The 22,190-nt window shown below is 57.2% G+C and overlaps 1 protein-coding gene across 41 annotated transcripts in view; it reads left to right on the top strand.

The window, feature by feature from the left end:
• Positions 1–22,190, top strand: part of CELF4 (CUGBP Elav-like family member 4) — a 314,257-nt gene that overhangs the window by 60,123 nt on the left and 231,944 nt on the right. For all 41 annotated transcript variants that reach the window (XR_005725249.1, XR_005725251.1, XR_005725250.1 and 38 more), the window contains exon 2: positions 20,851–20,933. Coding sequence is in view for 37 of the 41 variants with exons in the window: in XM_040264891.1 (XP_040120825.1) it covers positions 20,851–20,933 (83 nt within the window). In the remaining 4 variants the exon portion in view is untranslated. The remainder of the gene's footprint in view (positions 1–20,850; positions 20,934–22,190) is intronic.

Here is a 22,190-nt window from a genome sequence, read left to right as displayed (position 1 = left end):
CAAAGAATAAGATAGCTGGATGGCATCACCAGATGCAATGGACATGAACTTGGGCAAACTTTGGGAGATGGTGAGGGGCAGGGAGGCCTGGCATGCTGCAGTCCATGGGGTCACAAAGAGTCAGACACGACTGGGCCACACTGAACAACAATGAGCAAATTAATAGTCTCTCCTTTGCACAAGTTAAGCCCCAGGCACCACAAGCCCTCCAAGCAGCGATGCTCAGCAGATAGTGGTGTGTCTGGGAGATGGACACTGGGCCACCATGGCTAAGGGTTGTGGGGGTGCCGCTGTGATTCCAGGTGAAAAAGGCGAAGGGGAGCAACAACCTGGTGTGAACCGAGATCGGCTCTCAGTCAATTGCCTTCTCACCCCAGAGTGAAGATTTAAAGTAATTTCTCCAACGTCGAGACCTGAGAGGTGAAGAGACCACTGGCACCAAGCAGGCAAGGCTGAGAAATAAGTGCTGATCTTAGAGGAAATCGGAAGTCACGGAAGCTTTCAAAGCCAGGAAGTGACAGATCAGAAGCTGGCCTTAGGATGATCGCCGTGCTGGTCTGAGACAGACACGGGAGGCCAAGGGACAGATTAGGAGGATGTTGTTAACAGCCCGGACAAGAGAAGATGAGTGAGGAGACAGTGGACAGGAGCTCACAGGGAGAGATCTGAGATTTCTGTCCTTAGAAATAACTGTGTAAATGCTCCTTATCTAAGAGGGGTGGGGTGGGGTGAAGAAGAGGCCTCCTCCCCACCCAGAGCCCAGCTGTCATTCAGATGAGGGGAGGGGGTCTCAAGGACCTTGGCCAGGGTCCCCGGGAGCAGAGTAGGCCAACAACGTGCTCCATGAGGGTCCAGGCCGGTGATCTGAATTGTCCAGCGCGGCAAGGAAGGCGAGACATAGCAGCCGGGTCAGACCCAGAGCTGCCTCGCTGGTGACTCTGACCGTCTGCAGGGTTTCTTCTCCCTGGCCCCTCATCCCCTGACCCTGAGACTGTCCATTCCTCACTCCTTTCGTCTGTCACTTGGAAACTTCAAGGTGCCTGACCCTCCACCTCCTGGAGAGCAAGGAGCACTGGGGTGGCAGGAGCCCAGGAGTTGGACACGTGCTCAGGGAGGAAGCAAAGTTTTCAAAGTTAGAAGGGCTGGGGAACATGAGACACTGGTTGTTCCCCCATTTCCCAGGGAAGCACCGCGTGGCCTAGGTGCGCTGGGCGATCACTGTGTGCTGGGCGTCCGTCAGGGGCTGGGGAGTCCGAGCAGCGAAGGCAGGCGAGTGGGAGAGGGAATGGGACGTTCCAGCCCGCCTGCGGCCCCAGCTCAAGTTCAGGGAGGTGGCCAAGGCCACGTGACCACATGAGACTGCCCCCGACCTCCCCCAACAACCGCCTCCCTCTCGCCTGCCTCCAGCAGATGGCCCAGGTGGAGGTTGTGGATGTGTCCTGAGAAGTCACCCTGAGCCCAAGAGGATGGCTTGTCCTGGCCACAGCACTGGGCCCTTCCTGGAGGATCCGAGTGAAGAAAGCGGTCCTGAGAGAGGGTCTCACAAGGGACCCCTCCGACGGGCCAGCCAGGGGCTTGACCTCCACAGAGCCGGTCCGAGACTGCCCTGGCCTCCCGACACAGTGGGCTTTTTGGTCGGCTGTGTTTTCCCCAAACAAGCTCATACAATTAGTTTCTTCTTGTTTCCTAAATTATTTTTGCCACTGCTAATTATTTCACACTCCATATACAAGAGTTATTGGGGTGGGTAATGGGAAGCAAGGGATCGCTTCGTGGGAGCATCGCGGGCTCCAAGACATGCAGGCAACTTTGATTTGTTTTTCTGCTCAGCTGCCTGCCTGAGAGAAGAAACAGAGAATGCTGAAAGAACCGGGGGGGCGGCAGCAGGCGGGCAGGGGAGGGGAAGACACAGACGTGGGCTGAGGCTTTGGAAGGCGCAGCGGGCCCACATACCGGGAGGGAACCCCTACCAACAGAGCCAGGGCCACCGCCCTATGTCCCCGGCTTATCCCAGGGCAGTGCAATCCAGAGGACACCTTTGCTCAGTGGCGTCACGAAAGGAACACATGTGGGGCCTGGCACCGCACAGGGATCTTCACATCTGTTCCAACAGGCCTGTATCGAATCCATCGTACAAAATGGAAAGTGGGGCTCAGAGAGGTTAAGTAATTCACCTGAGATCACACAGCCAGGACACCGTAGAGCCCAGACAGGGACTCAGATCTGCCTGATACCAGAGCTTGTCATCTCTAACTGCCCTGCTCCCCTGCCTACCTCCAGGAGTCTCCTTGTCCCCACCACCACCAAGGATGCTCCCTAGTGTTGCTTTCCTGGGAGGAGAGCACTGACCTTAGATGGAAAAGGCTTGACCCCACAGCCATCCCCACCTGGTCCCCAAAAGCCCACAGTGCCTGTGCTCCATCCAGGAGAGACGTACCCATGGCCACACACATCTTGGGGCAGCCTTTGTGATGGGTGCATCCCTTTCAGCTTAGCTCTGATGAAGGGAGGTTAGAATTTTATGAAAGAAGATAAACCAGGAATCTAAGTGGGGAAACAGAACCAGAACACACAAGAGCTGTAGAAAGGAAGGGTGTGCGGAGCCCAGCTGCCTTCCCTGTGCTCTGGGTCAGCCAGGCTGGCCTTCATCAGGCTCAAGCATCTCGGCTGGGTGAAGCCATCCAGACTGAAAGCTGGGGAGAGGATCCCAGTTCCTGCCAGGAGAGCTGGCTCCCTCCTCTCCTCAACCAGAAACCCCCAACCCTCCCTCACCTCAGCAGGCTCAGCCCAGTGGCCCTTGGAGCCTGAGGACTGCCGCCCCTGGGGGCCCCAGGCCTGGTGGTCACCAGCCTCCCTAGCAGCTCAGGTTGGTCCTCTGAGGAGTCTCTCACAGTGGCCAGATGCTGGGAGCTGGGACCCGCTCCATCACTGGCCAGGACTGTACGGCCTACAGACGAGCAGACACTGCCCAGCGCACTGACCCCACACCGGGCACAGGCATCCTCATTTAGCCCTCAGCAGCCCAGTGAGGCGAGCACTTAGTCACCCATTTTACAGGTGAGGAAACTGAGGCAGTTCCTAAGAAACCTGCCCCAAAGCACCACTAAGGTGGCCGAGCAAGCAGTGTGGGAGCCCCACTCAACACCCGCAAGGGAAAGGCCACAGAGGTCACCTGGTCCAGCCCCATAGATCTCCCCTCATGAGCAAGGCCCCAGCATCAACCCACTTTTTTGATTTCCAGCCCAGGGCTCTCTTAAGAGAGAGCTCTTCCGGGGGCTCCTCTCCCCTCCTCACCCGCCCCCACCCCCCCGCCATGGGAGGTCTCTCAGCTTCGTCTGGAGAGGAGAGCTGAGCCCTGATGTGACCCATCCACCCTGGATGGGCAAGCAGGGCCAGGCGGGTCCAGGGTGAGCATGAAGCCAGGTGTGTGGGACAGGGACCTTGAAGGAAATGACCGATGTCCAAGTAACATTACTGCCATCTCCAGTGACGCCCCTGTCACACACACCACTCCCCACCGCTGCCCTGGGTAAAGGGACTAGGGAAGGCATTGTTGTGCCCATTTGATGGATGAGAAACTGAGGCCCAGAGAGGTGAAGGGATTCACCAAGCCTTGGTGGCATAACTGACTTTGGGGAAGTGCCTTATCCTGGGCTGTGGGTCTCAGAAAACAGAAGTTAAGGGATGTGGGAGAGCTGACTTATGGACTAGGACTGTGGTACAGTGGTACAGTCCCTCAACACAGAACAGAGAACGGGCTCTGCCAAGGGAAGGAGCAGCGCTTCTGCTGACAGGACCGGGCTGGTGCAGCGTGCCATGATCCCGCAGGCTCTGGGGGCCTCTCTGACTTTATTGGCTGGAGTGCTGGAACCTGAAATATGGCCAGTGATCACAGAGCTCGCTGGGCCTGCCCCAGACATTGAGAAACCTCAGGGGAAAAGTCTCCTGCCCTTTGGATGCAAGCACTCTCAGAACTGGTGCTGAGTGCACAGTCCTGGGCTGACCTTTGACAGAGGTGGGTGGGAAGCAGACAGTGCCCGCAGAACCGTGCCAGGGGAGCCAGGAGAGAGGGCACAGCAGCTCTGGCCTTGGGATGCAGACTCGTGTGGTTAAGTCCCAGCCCTGCCTCTTCCTCGGTAACAAGTGACCATAAACATCCTCCCTGAGCTCTCTGAGCTCAGGCTTGTCCTGGGGGAAAAAAATCAAGAAGGCATTTAATCTCAGGGGTGTGGTGAAGCACCCGACAAGACCTGGCCTTGTAAACTCCCCCCAACTTTAGTGCCCACCCCTTCCTTGGCAATCTATGTGCAGACTTCAAGGGGGGCAGAGAACAGAATAGACCCCACTGCTGGGTGCCTGGCACAACCCCTGGAGTTCAGAATGGAGGGATTGGTGCTGCCTAGCGGGGTCAAGGAGGCCCAGCCTGGCAGAGACAGGATGGTACCCAGGCCCTGGGTCATGAGTGGAACTCATCAGGCAGCCGTCCTTAGTGAGGCGAGACTGAGGATGCTAGGGATGGGCCAGACCTGCAGGAGTACCAGGGAGGCTAGGGTGGGGAAGGCAGCAATAAACACTGGAGAGGCTGGGAAGGGGGACTCTCTCACCGCAGTGCCCAGCAGTGGATGGAGGGCCCTGGCCAGGCTCAGACAGCCAAGAGCCCCTCCTCCCAGGCCACCGCACTATCTTCCAAGACACCCTGTCCCACCTTTCCTGAGCGCTGATTACACCCTTTCTGCAAAATAAAGAACAGAAGGAAGAAAAGACGCTGAGCCCTCTCCTCCGAGTCCTCCCCCCATCCCGCTCTCCCCGCATCCCTCCTCCCTCCCCGCCTCCCACCCGCTCCTGCTCTCCGTTGCTAAGTCGATGGTAGGTTTATTTGCGGCTGTCGGTTCCCAGCAGAAAAATTTCGTCTTGGAGAGCCGCCTAGATGGAAATGGCTTCAGTGCCGATTTCATGGAGAAGGTCTGTGCAGTAATTAGTGTTCATGAGGGAGGAATTGGACTGGCAGGCTCCCAAGAAAACTACTCCCCAAAAGTTAGCTCGAGTCCAGAGGGCTACATCAAATCCAATTCCAGAGTGTGCATCTCCATTGCTATATATAGACCCGCGGACGGAAACAGCCAGCTCCGTGGCTTGCGGTTCAGGGGGGAACTGGCCATGGGAGGCAGAGGTGGCCTTCGTCCCTGTAAGGGGTTCAACGGGGAACTGACCGTGGGAGGCAGAGGTGGCCTTCGTCCCTGTAAGGGGTTCAAGGGGGAACTGACCGTGGGAGGCAGAGGTGGCCTTCGTCCCTGTAAGGGGTTCAAGGGGGAACTGACCACGGGAGGCAGAGGTGGCCTTCATCCCTGTAAGGGGTTCAAGGGGGAACTGGCCGTGGGAGGCAGAGGTGGCCTTCATCCCTGTAAGGGGTTCAAGGGGTTCGTCCCTGTAAGGCAGGGGGGCGCATGTGCAAAGTCGAGGCCCCAGGCGGCTACCCTGCTTCCTACCCCAGCTTGGCGGGGAGACACCTGGAGATGAAGGGAAGGAAAGAAGGGGAAGGGAGGACAGAGCAAGGCTGGGCTACCCCTGTGAGGCCCGACACGGGGTACCACCTCACTTCCAGTGCCTGCTGCCCCACGGGCCTCACTCAGAGCAAGCTCGCTCCTGGCACTAGGGATGGCATGCCCCCTCCTGCCTCACGCCTCCGTCAAGGCCCAAGGGAGCATGCCTGCCTCCACGAGGGCGCCCTGCTCCCCCATGCTGTCCATGGCGGTCCCTAGGTCACTGGGTGGCATGCCACCTTTCTCAGCTTCCTCCGTGTTCCTCTGTCCCAAGTTGGGTGTTGTCGCTGGGGTCTGTCTGGCATCCCATCTTCCTCTGCTGTCCTTGCCTCCCTCCCGAAGCCAGCCTGGGCAAAGAGCAGGTGGTGCCCATGGACACTTAGGGAAAAAAATTGAGGGCCACAGGCCCCAGAGGTCTGCCAGGACCTGGGGGCTCAACCATGCTCACCTGGGCCTTCAGGGTGATGGAGGCACAGGGTGAAGCAGGATTAACACCCGGAACTCTGGAGTCAGCCTCCTAACTTCATTCCCAGGAAGTTTGTCAGTAGGAATCTGCAGTTCCTCCGGGATCTTACAGGCAGGGAAGCCGGGGTCCCCAGCAGGCTGGCGCCCTTGTCTGGTCTCTGATCCAAGTTGCAGGGCCCACCGAATCCTTACACACTTCGCACTGTGGGGCCTTTGCACCCGGGGTCTCCATCTGCATCCCTGCCCCTATTCACCCCAGTCATGGACCAGCCTGACCTCTGGGCCATATGTTGGCCCTGCTGGGGACCTCTGAGGCCAGTTCCCCAGCATGCGTCTCCACCGCTATCTACAGACCCGCAGATGAAAAGAGGCAATGCCCACTGGGAGCGGTGATATCAGACCCATTGCACAGCAAAGAAGACTGAGGTCCAGAGAGAGCTGGCGACTTGCTGGAGGCTTGGGTTTACCTATCCAGAGGTTGCTGGTCAGCATTCTGATGCAAAACCAGTGTCCATCCCTTACCGGGTGTATAATGCAGGGGCAGGGTCCCCTGCTCAGTGGCAGAGGGGCCACAACTGCCAAGGGTTGAGGGTTAGGAAGTGAGCAGCCCAGGAGCCATTCCTTTAACTACCCCAACGCTCCAACTCTTCTTCTGGGCCTCAGCTCCCCAAGCTGGCCTTCCTGACTATGGGGTTCGGACAGTTCAGCCAAGACAAAGCAAAGGTCTAAAGGACATTTCTAGGAAGCCAAGAGAACCGGGAACCCGAAGGTGCAAAGACTGAGGCACGGCAGCTGCTGAGTCAGCCCCGTGATGGAGGTGATAAGGTCAGGCCTCAGGCTGGTCCCACCTGGCACGGCTCACTGAGCCCCGGCCCGGGGTTCTCCTGTGCCCAGGCCCTCCTGAGGGCAGTGAGAACAGAAGGTAGAACCATGCCCGCCCCTAGGACACAGGAGCGAGTCAGGCCCGCTCCCTCCTTTCCCCTGGCCCTGCCGGCCACCACCCAGTCTCACGGGTGGGGGCTGGGTGCTCCGTGAAGTCGGCCCCCACCCGCTCACGTGAGTCTGCTCTCCCTGTTCCCTTCCACGTGCTGCAAAGTCCTGCCAACACTCCTGCGTCTGCAGACAGTCTGCTCCCTGCACGTTCTCTCTGGGACCTTTCACTCCCAGCACCCAGCCTCGGCCTGCTCACCTCTCCAGGGCAGCCCTCTCACAGGCTCACCCTCCAGGAGGCCAGGCGGCGGGCCTGAGCTGTTTCCCTCTCTAACCAGCTGTGTGCTCTTGGGATGGGCGCCTCACCTTGACCTCCAGACATGTCCCTCTCCTCTCCTGTAAAAGAACAGGTACACTGCCCGCTCAGTTCAGTTCAGTTCAGTCGCTCAGTAATGTCCGACTTTGCAACCCCATGGACTGCAGCACGCCAGGCCTCCCTGTCCATCACCAACTCCTTGAGTTTACTCAAACTCATGTCCATTGAGTCAATGATACCATCCAACCATCTCATCCTCTGTCGTCCCCTTCTCCTCCTCCCTTCAATCTTTCCCAGCATCAGGGTCTTTTCCAATGAGTCAGCCCTTTGCATCAGGTGGCCTTTAAAGTATCGGAGTTTCAGCTTCAACATCAATCCTTCCAGTGAATATTCAGGACTGATTTCCTTTAGGATGGACTGGATTCCGGACTGATTTCCTTTAGGATGGACCCATTCACTTACTGACAAATCCATCACATGCGCCAGAACCCACTTTGTGCCGGGACTGTGCTAATGCTGGGGACACAGCTCATGGGCAGGGATATCAGACCCATTTCACAGAAAAGCAGACTGAGGTCAGAGAGAGCTGGCAACTTGCTGGAGGCCAGGGTTCACCTATCGCAAGACTGTCTTTGGTCGGGATCCTAATATGAAACCGGGGCACTTGGTGCTTCCTGCCACTACACCTGCTGGGAGCAGGGCTCACCAGGGTCCATGGTGGGCAGGTCTGCCCTGCCATCGGAGAGCTCACGGGGCCCTCAGAGAACTCAATGAGGAAGACGAATGAGAGTGCCCAGTCCACAACCATCCTCTCCCCACCAGGGTGGAGGAGTCCATGCCCACCCTCAGGAGTGGGGGTCCCCACTCCTCCCCAGCTGCCAGGTCTTGCACCACTTCTCAGTGAGACACCCCCACCCCCGACTTCTTCTCCCCAACTCTCCCAGCCCACATTCCCAGGTCTTAACAATTCCTCTCACAAAAGAAACAATTGACACAGAGGTGCCTCTTTGGGGAAGCATGAAGCCAGCTCTTTGTCACCCAGGTCCCTGCCAGCTCATTACTGCCTCCCTGTCATTAGCATATTAGATCCATGAGGTAAACAAAACACACTCACATCCCAGACTGTCAATGCCAGCCATCAGTCACCCTGCCCCCGGCGAGCCAGCCTGTGCCGGGGCCGGAAGCACACGCGGGGTCCCCAGTCCCTGTGAGTGTCTACGCGGGGGACGCGCAGGTCCCACGCAAAGCCAGCAGACACCAGCAGACAGTATAAATGCCAAAGCTATTTTTCACACCATGGGGAATCTTTAGCATCACATCACAACTGCTGCTACTGAAAATGGCAGCAATAGTAATCCTCCCCATTAATTGTTTGCCAGGCACTCTGCTGGACACCCACGACCCCGGCAGATAAGCGTCATTGTCCCCACTTCCCAGGGAGGGAACCTGAGGCCTGGGGGGCTACATGAACTGCCCGATCCCAGGGGGCTTCTAGAACAAGACAGAGGCTACTGTTGGAACCAGATCCTCAGCCCTCTCCCAGGATTCAGACATCCTGCTGATGGAAGCCGTCAGGCCACAGGGGTTAAATGGTTTTCCCAGAGGCAAACCCGGGGGTCAGATGTGGCCGCTGTTTTGAAATGGAAAAAAATGGCATATCGTGGAGGAGTCAGGGTGGGAATTGAATAGATGGACAGGAGAGAATAAGGTGTCCCAGTTGGGAAGCCAGAAAAGAAAGGAAGGAAGGAGGGAGGGTGGATGCTGGCGGTGGGGGGAGAGAGGGTGGGGAGAAAGAAGCAAGGAAAGGAAGGAAGGAAAGAAAAAGAAAAGAGAAGAGGAAAGAAAAGGAAGAATGGACAAGGGGAAAAGCCAGGGAAAAGTGCTGGGAAGGTGTCTGGAGGAGCTCTGAAGGGGCCTTACCCTCAGAGGCTCTAAAAGCCCTACCCTCCAGTCTTCTAAACAGCTCCAGAGGCCCCAGACCCACACCTCTGCCCACACATCTTCGCCTTTGCACATGTGTGCTAAGCCGCTTCAGTCGTGTCCGACTCTGTGTGACCCCATGGACTGTGGCCCTCCAGGCTCCTCTCTGCATGAATTCTCCAGGGAAGCATACTGGAGTGGATTGCCATTTCCTCCTCCAGGGGATCTTCCCGACCCAGGGATCAAACTCATGTCTCTTATGTCTCCTGCATTTGCAGGCGGGTTCTTTACTGCTAATACCACCACACAGAGCTCTTTCCTAGCACATCCTTTCCTGGAGATCACTCTGGGTTCAAGACGCAGGAGGCCTTGCAGTGTTCCCCTCCACGAGGGTCAGAGCCCAGGGCTAAGGTCACAGATGCAACAGGTAGCCTGCCCAGCTCACAGCCCAGCTCCACCATGGACCTGACCACAAGACCTTGGGCAAGTCTTTCATCTTTGGGTGCCTCAGTTTCCTCATCTGTAAGATGGGGAGAATTGTATTACAGTATATAGTTACTGTATTAAATGAGACAGTACGTGTAAAGCACTCAGAACAATGCCCAGCATACAAACCCAAATCACCAAGTGTTTGCTGTTATCATTTGTGCCACTGCTGAGCCCTACACAAACCTTGGTCAAGTGGGTATTCTTATTGCAGGCTTGCCACCTGGTCTTGCAAGTGTGTTTACCTGGCATCTCCTTTAAAGCAGGAAAGAAAGAGAGAAACAAGGAAGAAAGGGAGGAAGGGAGAAAGGGAAAAGAAAGCAGAAAACGAGGGAAGGGAGTATGTCTTTCATCATTTGGCAAATGATGGTCTATCCATAAATGGTCGTGGACAGAATGAACGAATGAGGTGTGAAGTAACTTTTGCTCCATCACAGAGGATAGTACCCCGATCCCAGTCACAGTGTTTGTTTAGTCTTGAGTACCAGTGAACCGATTAGTTAGTTCAATCTTCTCTCTTGGTGGATTCTGTGGGCGTGTGGGGTGGGGGTCATCCCAGCCTTGATGTTCACACACTGAAGCAAGCATCCCCGTCACATTTGCTGACTACTTCCTGGCCACAGCCCTCAGGTTAAATATTGCTAAATGCCTGTGCCTGAGCCTATCTTATTGATGTTGGGTGAGGCCCAAAGCCCAGCTAGAAGAGTGGCTTAAGTGACCAGGATCATGAGGGAATAGCATCCTCCACCGAGAGCTGGACCATGGCCTGCCTGCACTGGGTGAGATTGTTTTTCTGCTTTTAAAAAAGAAAATCACATTTTCCAAACATTGATCCTGTTAATATAGGACTCTTGGCTATTGGTCTTTTCAAAATAGCCTGTCTTGGATGCTGAGGTTGGAATTTCTTGGTTGGTATGCTTCTATTTTTTTTGTTGTTGTTCTTTAAGTGAATTAGGGCCTGTTAGGAAGGAGCCAGAGAGGAGAGGTGAGATTAATTCACCTCACCAGTGGATCCTGGGTGCCCATTTGCTATCAAAGCATGGTGGCGCGCCCTCCCGCCCGACTCTGAACAGTTCAGCTGCGCTGGTGAGGCCTGCATCCCAGGGCTTGTCACAGGTACAGTGGGAGAGACACAGCCCCAGGAGCCGCAGTCTAGCTGGGGAGACAGAGTTCCCCCAGATGAGAACAGCGGAAAGCTGTTCAACCTCACTCTTGCTTTCATGCTTCAGACACTTGGATGTGAAAGGGCCCATTGCGGGGAGGCTGTGGAGGGTTCCGATGGCCGGCAGGGCTCGAAGGGGACCCAGGAGCAGGGAAGGCAGCCCGGGGGGGCAGGGAGGAGCAGGAATAAAGGCCCGGGTTGACACGGACACCCGCCGCAGGGAGCGTGGTCAGGGTGACCCACAGGGAGACCAAGGGGCTCGTCAGCCCCCTGCCTGTCAAGTCTGACGGCCTCTCCTTCAGAGGAGAGAGGAGTCAGAGAGGTTGACCCCGCCCCACAGGACACCATGGAGGTAGAGAGCTGTCTGGGGTGGGCTGGGGGCCCGGAGCTTTGGGGTCACACCAAGGAGGGATTCCTCTGCATGCAGAAAGGGATCCTATGGGGGAAGTGACCCCACACACACACCCCGCCATTTATCCTATCCAAAAACCAGGTAAAGCTCCAACAAGGGGAGTTCTATGCGGCTCATAAAGCATTCACCTGGCTCCTCTGCGGGCACAGAACCTGCACACGCCCAGAAAATATTGGGGACACTAAGGGCTCAGTTCCAGCACCGTGTCATCCCTGCACCCTGGGGAGTCCAGTAGGTCAGCAACATGGCCAAAGTCAGCCAACGAGGCTCTGTGTTTCCAGCCAAACAGGCGAGGTGGGAGAGGCGCCCAAAGGCAGGCAAGCGTGGAGAGAGGCAGGCAGAGGACGAGGGGGAGGCCAGGTCTGCCTCTCAGGTCAGTCAGATGGGCTTGCTTTCGCAAGGGCCTTCCTCCGCACGCTTAGCGACTTGTGGGGTCACGGCAATGAGGCCCCTGCCACGTGGGGCTCAGAGAGCAGTGTCGCTTCCCACAGGTCCCACCTGGCTTCTCAGCAGGGGCACCCTGAACTGAGAAAATTCAAAAGCGGAAAGATCTAAGCCAGGTTCATTAGAAGTGGGCAGAGTTCAGTTTCTCAGCTCTATCTTGGTGTTTGGGGGAGGAACGGATACCCCACATGCATCTCAGATCCAGCCTTGATGCTCAGATAGAGCTGTCTGTGGAGGTGCCCACCACCCGACTCTGACATTGGAGACGGCACTCGGTAGGTAGAGGGAGGTCGGGGGTCGGCAGTCCAGGGAGCCCCCAGAGAGCACAGCCGTCTCTCCCTGGGTCCTTAGAGGAAGAGAAAGACGTTATCCCTGAGCCCCTTATCCCAAATCCCGGCCACGGAGGGGAGGACATCTTGCATCCGGGCCCCCAGGGTCCCCACTCACACTTCCTGACACCCTGCCCAGGGGCTCAGGAGGGAGAGACAGGATCTGACAAGTCAGGTCTCTGTCCCATCACCGGAGGGATCACAAGGCTCCCCCCACTTGTCAGACACTGATAAAATCCCGGACTGCTCTGAGGTGTAAGAAGTATACGCTCACTGCCATGACAGCAGGGCAGAGAGTTAAAAACTCCCTGCAAGACCAAAGGGGAAATTGGTGCGTCCTGGGCCCACTGGGCATTGCCAGCCCAGAGCAGGGGCACAGGGGCAACCCTTCGACTGTGGGAGCAAAACCCAGTGCACGTGTCATGAAGCAAGTTGGACTTGACTCAAGGGCTGGGCCTTAGAAAGGCTGACGGACATCTTCCTTGGACGGACACCAACCCCTGAGCCTCACGGGCCCATCAGCTCCAGCCACAGACCGAGAACTCTTTGCTGAGAAAGGGGAGAGGCCATCAATACGTCATGTCCACTCCTTGTCCTTTTTCACAGTGCCATAAAAATGTTGCAGCAGACACCAGACATGTAATTCCCCAGCGCTAAGAGCGTAAACAAGGGTTACTGGCAGGGACAGGCGTTTGGCAAAGGCCTGCTCGCTGGGCCTTCATCCTCCAAGGTCCACAGCCAGTTAGGTCCTTGAGTCTGAACTCACTGGGCCTGGCCCAGTGCCCCCAGGAAGAGAGAGAGGGCTGGTCCCATCCCCTGGGGCTCCCCAGTCTAGGTCGGGGGAGGTCCCACAGCCCCGTGCTCACATGCACCTTGCAGCCGCAGAGGGGAGAAGGGCTGAGGCAGTCATGGGGAGCCAGGCCCAGTCCCTCACATCACACCACCCGCTTAGCTCTGAGAAACGCTTGAACTCGGAGCGCATCTGAGTTCAAACTCCTCTGCAGTCTCTAGTGTAAAAAGAGAGTTGATGCAGGAGGGCAGTGCTGAGCCCGGAAGCAGGATGTGGGCCTTGGGTGGGGTTTCAGTGCTGGAGGGCCCTGCAGAAGGGAGCAGGCTACCCCTGACTCACTGGCTGAGGGCACCATCCACCTCCCCCGCCTGCCGGTCGCCCCATCGTCCGCACCCCTCAGGCCTCCTCGGAGGAAGATGGATGGTTCCTGCCATTTCCGAGGGTGTCCAAGCTAGCGGGTTGGGGGAGAGTCCCATCTAAGACCCATTCCACACAGTTTCTCCTGCAGTCAGCCATCTCCCCACTCTCACCCAGCCAGGCCCGCAGTGGGGTTTAGTAACCACGTCATTCAGTGATTATCTGTCACTGCAGGGAGAAGGGGACACTGAAGTCGGCAGCTCCTAGAGCACGCTATTTCCCCATGGACAGACACACATAAATGTGAGAGAGACAAAGATGTGTCTCCTAACTGCCAAATGAGAGGGGCCGCTGCTAAGGGCTTTAAGAGGTGTTGGTGTAGTCAAGGAAGGCTTCCTGGAGGAGGGGAGGCTTAGTCACTCCTAGAAGGACAAGTGAGCTCCAAAGGAGGGAGGCATGGAGGAGGCGGCAGGGGTAAGGGTGTGGTTCTAAGGTTCAGGTTTCCCCTGATGGAGGTGGAGAGGCAAGAGAGTCATGATGTGGGTGGCCGGTCATCATCCCTCTCTTAGGGAGAGAAGAGAACATCAGATCTCCCCGGGGGAAGGGGGAGGGAGGGAGCAAGGTCCAGATGGAATGACTTGAGGAAACTGGAATGGATAGGCCAGGTCCTGGGGAGATGGCAGAAGGAGCCAGCCCGTGTCTGGGCACTGGAAAATAGAGGCAGAGACTGTGGCAGGGCCGGCCCCATGGTTTCTTTCTCTGCCTGTTCCCAGGAGCTCACAGACTCTCAAGGCACCCACAGATTAGAGGGGCAGACGAGGCTCACCCTTGGGGCAAGCCATGAGCAGTGGTCAAGGGTGCAGCCACAGAGGAATCCACAGAAGGTGGGACCAGGAGGCGGAGGTAGGCTCTCAGGACACAAGCAGTGGGTCTTGAAGAAGTTGCAGACCTGGGACAGGACCAGAGCTGGGGGACATTCCCAGGGGCAGAGTGTGTATGCGAGGACTGGCCCTGCAGGTGTCTGTCCCACACGCGGGAAGGGGGCCTCTGACCCAGGAAGCACTCGGGAGGCAGTTGTTGCCCACCCAGAGCAGGGGGCGCAGGGACTGGATGGAGGGACAGACCTGCTCCCAGAACGCCAGTAACCCTCTTTCCAGGGAAGCTGGAAGACATCCCCTCTCCCCCTCGCTCTATCCACCCCCAGACAGTCTGCCTCGATTTCGCTGGGAGGGAGGGGCACGTCTGTTTTGTGAACAACGCTGGGAGGAGAATCACCAAGGAAGGATGCTCAGACGGTGGGGTTTCAGGCACCACGGCAGGTGGATGCGTGGAGATTCCGGGCAGAGAAAAATCACTCTGAACAAGGAGCCCCTCCTTGACCCTTGGGTCTGCCTGGTTGGTGGGTGAGCTTCGGGCTCCCACCCTGGTCCCTGGCCCCTCCCACAGCCTGCTTCCCCTCGCTTCCTCCAAGCCAGCCACGTGCAGGACCTGAGGATCTGATGTTTTATTAAAGTCCAGATCTTCCTATTCCAGGGCCACCTTCCTCTGGCTAATTCTGTAATTCAATTAGTAGGAAGCCAAGGCCCGGCTGGGGTGGGAGGAGGTGCGCCTCGGGAGTGTGCCCTTCCGCAGTGATTACACCCCAGGCAGGCTTCAGCCCTGTTCGGAGTTGGGCAGGAAATTGTACTTCCTTCACTTCACAATGACAAGGCCTTTTATCCCCGCACACGGGGGCTTTGTAAATGACTGCCATCTCCGTGCAATTAATTCTGCGGCTCTGTGTTTTTCCCTCACGTGGGAGAGGACCCCCCTCCCCCGCCCAAAGCCTGCCCTGCCAACCCCGCCCAGCTTCTCAGGAATCAGCTGTGCCCTTGCACCGTCAGCGCCGGCTGCCCCATTGGCGCCGGCGTCTGCTACCCTCCTGAGCCGCCAACGCCCACTCCTCCCCGGGGGCCACACCCTTCTCCTCCTCCGCCCTCAGTGCTTCCTGCTCTCTCTGCAGAGCCCCAAACCCTCAGTCGTGTTCCCCTACCCTTCTCAGTTCCCTTCAGGCTAGAGGCTCGGCCTCCCTGTAGAAGAGGCTGTCTCTGCCCATCACGGAGTTGACAGTCTCTTCAAAGATAGGGGACAGGAGGCTGCTAGACAGAAGGACAAGCAAATAAGGACGGTGAGAGGGAAAAGGTCAGAAGGCCGCATGAGGAAATGTGAGGGGGGACCCATGTCCAGCACACAGGGTAGAACCCGGAGCAGCAGAGGAGAGGCAGGGCTCAGGGGGGCCAGTCGGGTCCTCCTCGTGCAGGGCCAGGCAATCAGCAGCGGATGGCAGCACTGCACGTGACTTTTCTGCAAGTGTGACATTTGCCTGCCCCCACGCCCACCCTGATGATTCCCAAGGCTGCTCCCGCCCCGCTAGGCTGCAGTTCTATTCCGCTCACTCCCGTGTCCAGGAGGCGGTGGCTAGAAAGTGCTGATCCTGAAGGGTGGGAGACCCAGGTGATGAGCGGGAGCTGGGACAAACATCGCAAACTGGGGGATGGAGAAGATGGGGGCTGAGGGGTGAGGAGGTCAGACCTCACCCAGAGGTTCTGAGTCACTCCTGCAACTTTTCACCTCAGATCCCACCATCAGCACCACACATCTGGTTGGGTCTCAGATAAACTGGAAAGCAGGACAGGTATGGGGGAAGGGAGCCCTCTACATTCTAGCATAGAGTCTATCCTCACCCCAGCCCAGATACCTTCTGGGACTTGGGGACCACAGGACCCAAACGCATACCACATACAGCTTGCTGCGCAGAGAGAATCTGTTTTGAGACCCAGAGCTGAGATGAGGCTTTGACCCAGGGCCATCGCAGGACCCACCAAAATAATGTCCCTCATGAAGAACCTGCCGGGAGACTAACATCCAGAGAACTTTGTCCGTCTCCTCAGAACAGGTCCTGCATCCTGTCTGGCTCACCCATTTCTACCCACCTCCTTTGCACTCCATCTTCCTCTTTAGCAAAGTTTATTTTCTTTAAAGTTAATTATATAAGTGACATTATGAATACATTCTGGGTCTAAATGTGTCAAACAAAACAAAAAATGTTGAAGTCATGAGAGACACCCCGCTACCCGCTTCGTCCGTTTTCAGCTTGGCGGGAGTCCTCGCAGACCTTGTGCTATGGTGTAGGCACAGATTTGGGAGCGTGTGGGAGTCGTGGAGATGTCTCTGATGTACACACGTGGCGTCCGCTACTGTGCAACTTGCTTCTCTCATCTGACAACGCGCCTTTCCACACTGGATGTTTAGAACCATTTAGTCTTATTGACTGTTGTAGAGTATTCCATAGTTTAAACATAAAAGCATTATGGCACTGAGAAATCTTTAGATGGTTTTCAATTTTATTGTTTCTCCAAACAACCACAGGGGATCCGTGTTCCCTCTGCTGTGAGCACAGGGATACAGGCAGGGTCAGGCTTGGGAAGAGAAGTGTTGGGCCTGAAGGCAAGGAGAGATGTCTGTGCTACCAGCCCCATCCCCAGTGGGGGACTCTCCATCGTCAGACCTCAGCCTTGAAGTGCAGAGCCTGGTACCATCCTCACTCTCCTCTCCACCCACCAGTCTTGGATCAGAAGGAGGCTGTTTCCCTGAAAGAACCCCATTTCCCAACTAGACTGAGCATTCCCAAGGGGTCTCACAGGGCGTGTCTCTGGGGATACCTTGGATTCTTACAGGAGGCGAGTCTGGGAGATTTAGTGACTCCCCTCACAGCTTGGAGTCCCCTCTTCAATTTCCTGGGAGAAGCAGTGATGAGGACAGGAAGTCACAGTTAGTTCAACGAATGTCCAGGGGGATGGCTTGGGACCACTCTCTCCCCCGGCCACCATGGGTCCCCACCTCGACCCCTACCCAGGCCCACTGCACTCTGCAGTATCCTGCGAAGGCAGACTCCCCTCCTGAAGCCCCATCTCCACCGAGCAGCCGCTCCTGGGGTTCTGCCCCTAGCAAGGGAGCCGACGTGGTCCCTTCAAGCACCTGCAGCCAGCAATTAATACCTGCATGTCCATCTCTGAGTTCTTTATAGAGCTGTAGTGAGATGGTTCTCCCAAGAGGAGACTATCAGACATGGCAGCTGGCTGGCCAAAGAGATGGTTTGAGCAGGCCGGGTGGGTGGGCACCAGTTGGCCCCCGTGTCAGACTGGTCCGTCCTCACAGAGGTGCAGAGGGCCAGGAGGGACTCTGCCTCTCCTGAGTCCCAGCTCCCATCTGCCAGAGTGACTGTGTTGACACCGCACTCTGCGATCAGAGAGCTCTGCAGAGGTTCTTAACGCTCGCTTGTTGTTTAGTAGTTCTCTCCACCAGCCTCTGAAGGGAGTTAGAGATAAGACAACTGGGACTCAAGAGAGACGAACCAGTAAGTGAGCCTTGGCCGGGCACAGCTTCCGTCTGTGCACATCAGCCTTGTCAGGGGATGATCTGCTGGGGATGAGAGCAGGACCATGATGATAGCCACGCTGTCAAGGGCCTGAGCAGATGGGCTCAAGGAGGCCTTGGGAACAAAAGTCTTCCTGCCCAGGCCACCCATCAGCTCTCACATGCACCTCTGTCCACCCCACCCCCCCGTTATGGAAGTCCATTGTGGCTCTAGGTCTTCAGAGCCTTGATCAGCTCCTGGCACCACTCCCAAGACCCCCCACCCTCTAGCACCCCCAAAGTAGCCGAGGTGTTCAGGATTCAATGCTCTCAACAGACGTGCGCTGAGCTCCTGGCCCCTTTCTGAGAACTGAGAACCAAGCAGGATCAGAACAATCAGGTTCTGACCTCATCTGAGCCGGGGAGACACTAATCAAGGAACAAACAAACAATATTAATATTTCAGGGTGAGGGCTGCCAAAGAGAAGCGCCAACAGGATGAGGGGTCAGAGAGCAAGCATGTGTCCTGGGGGCTGAGGGGTGCTGCGTTCTGTGAGGCTGTCAGGAGAGACATCCTTGAAGAGGTCACATGTGAGCAAAACCTGAGGGGAAGGAAGGAGACGGCCATCCAGACAGCAGACGGGCTCCTTCTGGGCAGAAGGAACCACTGGTGCAAAGGTCCGGGGGCACAGTGCGCTTGGCAGGGCGGAGAGGCAGGAGAAAGATGGGCGGGTAAGCAGAGGAGAAAGGGGAGAAGGTGAAGTCAGGAGGTGGAGACGACAGGGGAGGTCACGCAGGGCCTGAGGGTCCCTCACAGATTCTGCTTCACAACAGAGCAGTGAGCTCTCTCTCTAAACAAAACAAAACAAAACAAAACTGTGCAAAAATTCCTGGAAGCTGGACAAAAGCAACAGATTCTTTTTTTTTTTTTTCTTTTTTCTTTCTGGAAGCCTTTCCTTGTCACCCTGGGCCACACACACAATGTGGCCATTTCCTCTCCTTCCCCCTCCTCCCTTTCCTCTCCTGCCTCCCTCCTCCTCCTCCAAACCTGCCCCTGACCTTGTCCTGAGCTGGCTTGCCGGCTTGCAGCGAGACAGCGGCCGCCTCCCGGCTGCAGGCAGGCACGGGCGGAGGACAAGGCCAGCGAGGGGACAAGAAGAAAGAGGCCCCGGGAGAGGCAGGCAACAGCACGAGGGCCGACGTCACGGGGGCCTCTGACCGCTATTCATTTCAGTCCCCACGTGTCTCCATCAATAACCGTCTGCCGACCGGGGACAGAGGAATGGGGAGCGGGGAGGAGGGGTGATCCAGAGTCTGGCTGGGGAGGGATGAGAGGCAGTGGACAGAGGCTCCATGGTACTCACAGCTCCTCCCAGCCCCAGACAGACAGGAGGAGGAGGATGGGAAGGCGGAGAGCCCCTGGGAGTGCAGAGCTCTGTCTCCCCGCTTTCTTCTCCCCATCTCTGTGTCACACATACAGTTCCCTCACACATACAGTTCCTTCCATCTCTTCTCTGAAGCTAGGAGGGAAGGGAGGCAGGACCCGTTTTTGAAATGGAAGAGGAGGATACCCATGTGTGAAGTCGCTTCAGTTGTGTCCAACTCTTTGCGACCCCATGGACTATAGCCCACCAGGCTCCTCTGTCCATGGGATTTCCCAGGCAAGAATACTGGAGTGGGTTGTCATTTCCTTCTCCAGAAGATCTTCCCGACCCAGGGGTCGAACCCACGTCTCTTGCATCTCCTGCATTGGCAGGCGGGTTCTTTACCACTAGCACCTCCTGGGAAGTGAGGTTTTTACCAGATGATGGAGAAGTCAGGAACTGCAGAGGACGCTGGGAACACTTTATGCCCTGAGGCTCCTACAAGCCTCCTACAAGAGAGCCTGGGCTGCTGGACACGCCACAGAAATTGGCACAAGGACAGTCAGGAAATAATTGATAAATGGCCATGAGACTGACCACCTTCTTAAGCTGTGGGCAGTTAAGAAGGGAGGCTGACTTAAACTGGACCGGACCAGTCAATGTGGCTCCCTGGAGGAGGTGGACCTTGACCGGATTCTTGAAACATGGATGAGATTGGGAGATGTGAAAATGCAGAGAGTGTGAGAAGACTGTGAGAGCAAAGGAAAAGTGGGGACAGAGGTGAACTCAGATGGCTGGGAGGTCAGATCATGGGGAAGAGAGTGAATACGGGAGAGAAAGAAGAGAGTGAAATAGAGGTGGTGGCCAGTCTGCAAGGTGCCTTCTCTGGGGCCGCGGGCGACTTTGGAAAGTTTGAGGCCTCTGCGCCCCATGAAACTCAAGCCTGCTGTTCTGAAGTTGACTTTTTGACCTTCCTTAAGGCCCTAGGTGCCCTAAGACACCCTCAGCCACGTCTGCAGGCACAGGAAGAAGCCTTGACACTGAGAAATTTGAGGGAACTCCCCAAAGACTCTCCCATCCACAGACATTCTCTTTGCCTTGTCGCTGGGCCTGAAGGACCAGCATTAAAGTCACCCCTTGAGTAAGGCATGGTGCTCTGTAAAATCTAGATTTCCTGGTAAGGCGCTGTCAGAATCATGCAAGGGGAAAACTCAACGGGACTTTGCAGACCCTTCAGTCAACCCCCTCTGTTCACATGAGGGGAGACTGAGGCAGGGCAGGGTGCTGCTGCAGTCCCCCAGGGAATTAGAGACGGGAATCTGGTTTCCAAGCCCTCCAAGAGGGGTGTGAAGATAGCACTGCAGATGCAACAACCGACTGGGGTGCCGGACACACGAACAGCCCCATTCACTTCGTTATGAACAGCCTGGCCTGGGGTCCTCCTTACAGATGGAGCCTTGATTTGAAAGGCCTGGAGGGTCCCTACCTCATCCCTCCTCAGGGGGCCAGAACAGGAGGAGTTCATGATCAAGAGTGACCAGAGGTGCTGGGGGTGCCGGGTAGAAGCTGCCCCTTTCTGGGAGGTATGGGGCTGGAGCTGAAATAGCAGAGCACCCTGATGGAGGCAGGCAGGCCCCCCCGGGGCGCTGGGACCGTAAGAGACCCGCGGGGACAGGGGGCGTGGCAGGGGGGGAAGGCTGAGTGGGGAGACTTCGCCCAAGGAGCGACAGAGAAAAGCAGCGAACGAGAGGGACGAAAAGCAGACACAGGGGAAAACGGGGAGGCAAGAAAGCTCGAGTAGAGCGCACGGGGGAGACAAGAGAGGTGGGGAGAGGGACGGAGAGCGGGGAGGGGCTGGAGACGGGCGGGCGGGCGGGCGGGCGCGTGGGCGGCCGGGGGCGCCCCCACTGACCCTTCTCGGCGCTTGCTTCCCTCCCCAGGCTGCGCCTTCCTCACCTACTGCGAGCGTGAGTCAGCGCTGAAGGCCCAGAGCGCGCTGCACGAGCAGAAGACTCTGCCCGGGGTAAGTGGCGCCCGGCGAGGCGCGAGCGACGGGCGCGCCGACAGGGGGCGACTTCGGGAGGCCGGGCGGCGGCGCGGCCGGCGCGGGGAGCGAAGGCCTTCGCCCCGGATCTGGCGCGCCGCCCTGCGGGCCCCCTGCGGCCGCGAGGCGCAGGGCTGCGACACGGGCGCGTGGGCGCCGAGCCCGGACCTCGCCTGGCGGCCCGCGCACCCGGCCGTCCAGGCCCGACGGAACCCCGGGCCGGGGGACGAACTTGGCCGCGGCCGCGAAGCCCGGGCGCGACTTCCCTGGCGCTCCCGGGCGCCGCCGATCGGGTTTCGGCTCCGCGCGCTGCCGGCGCTGGCGGCCCGGGGTGGAGACGCAGGGTGCCGGGCCCCCTGGGCCGGGCAGCCGGTGGCGGAGCCGCGCGAACACCCGCCGATCTCCGTCGGACACTCGCGGTTCCTGGGGTGGGGGCCGGGCCGGGGCGGGAGGGAGCGCCTACCCGCCCGGGCGCGGCGCCGCGAGTGAGATCACCGCGGTTTATTTAAGGAGCCAGCCCTCGTCTTTGATAAACTATCGCGCCTCAGCCCTGGTTTATAGCTTCTGTGCGGGGGAGAAGAGAATTATTTATGGCCCCCCTAACTGGGTGTGATATCAGCCATGGCTATTATCGAGGCTAGTTCATCACCATAAAATAAGAAGTGTAGACCGGGTCAAGGGTCTGCGCGGTCTCTCCTGTGGGTTCAGAGAGATGGGGGCGGGGGCGGGAGTGGGGGGAGATATACGGCTCGCCGAGTATCTAAAGATAAATGGAAAGATGTGAGCGTTTGTGGGCATAAAGAATTTTAAGATGTACCTTGTTTAAGCTTATACAATGGACACTGCAGGGACGCACGTGTGTTCTATATGTATGCTCACCAATATTTACACATGCATGTTTACATTCTTACCAAGCAAACCGTATGTAAACACACGTTTCCATTTCTGCCCCACAGCGGGAAAGGTTAACCAGGTAGAGAGAAAGCCCAATCCGGGTCGGGGCTGGCTTCCTTTACATCAGAGAGCCTTCTTTACCCGTTTAGGGGTGGGGAGGGCCTTCCTTCCATTAAGACAGCCTTTGTACTGTGTTTGTTATTTGTGATTGCAAAGCACGGGGCTGAGTCATCTTAATAACACACCCGCGGATGCAAATGTATGGAAATCGTGCACCGCTCAGGTTTTTGTGTGGAGCCCCGCTCTGGCACGGTGGTCGTTCCCCAGTTGGTTTTTTAGTGG

This window comes from Oryx dammah, unplaced genomic scaffold, assembly GCF_014754425.2.
Source record: "Oryx dammah isolate SB20612 unplaced genomic scaffold, SCBI_Odam_1.1 HiC_scaffold_22, whole genome shotgun sequence".
In the NCBI taxonomy this organism is placed as follows: domain Eukaryota; kingdom Metazoa; phylum Chordata; class Mammalia; order Artiodactyla; family Bovidae; genus Oryx; species Oryx dammah.
Note: the sequence above shows the minus strand (reverse complement) of the source record. Positions and strands in the feature narration are given on the sequence as shown.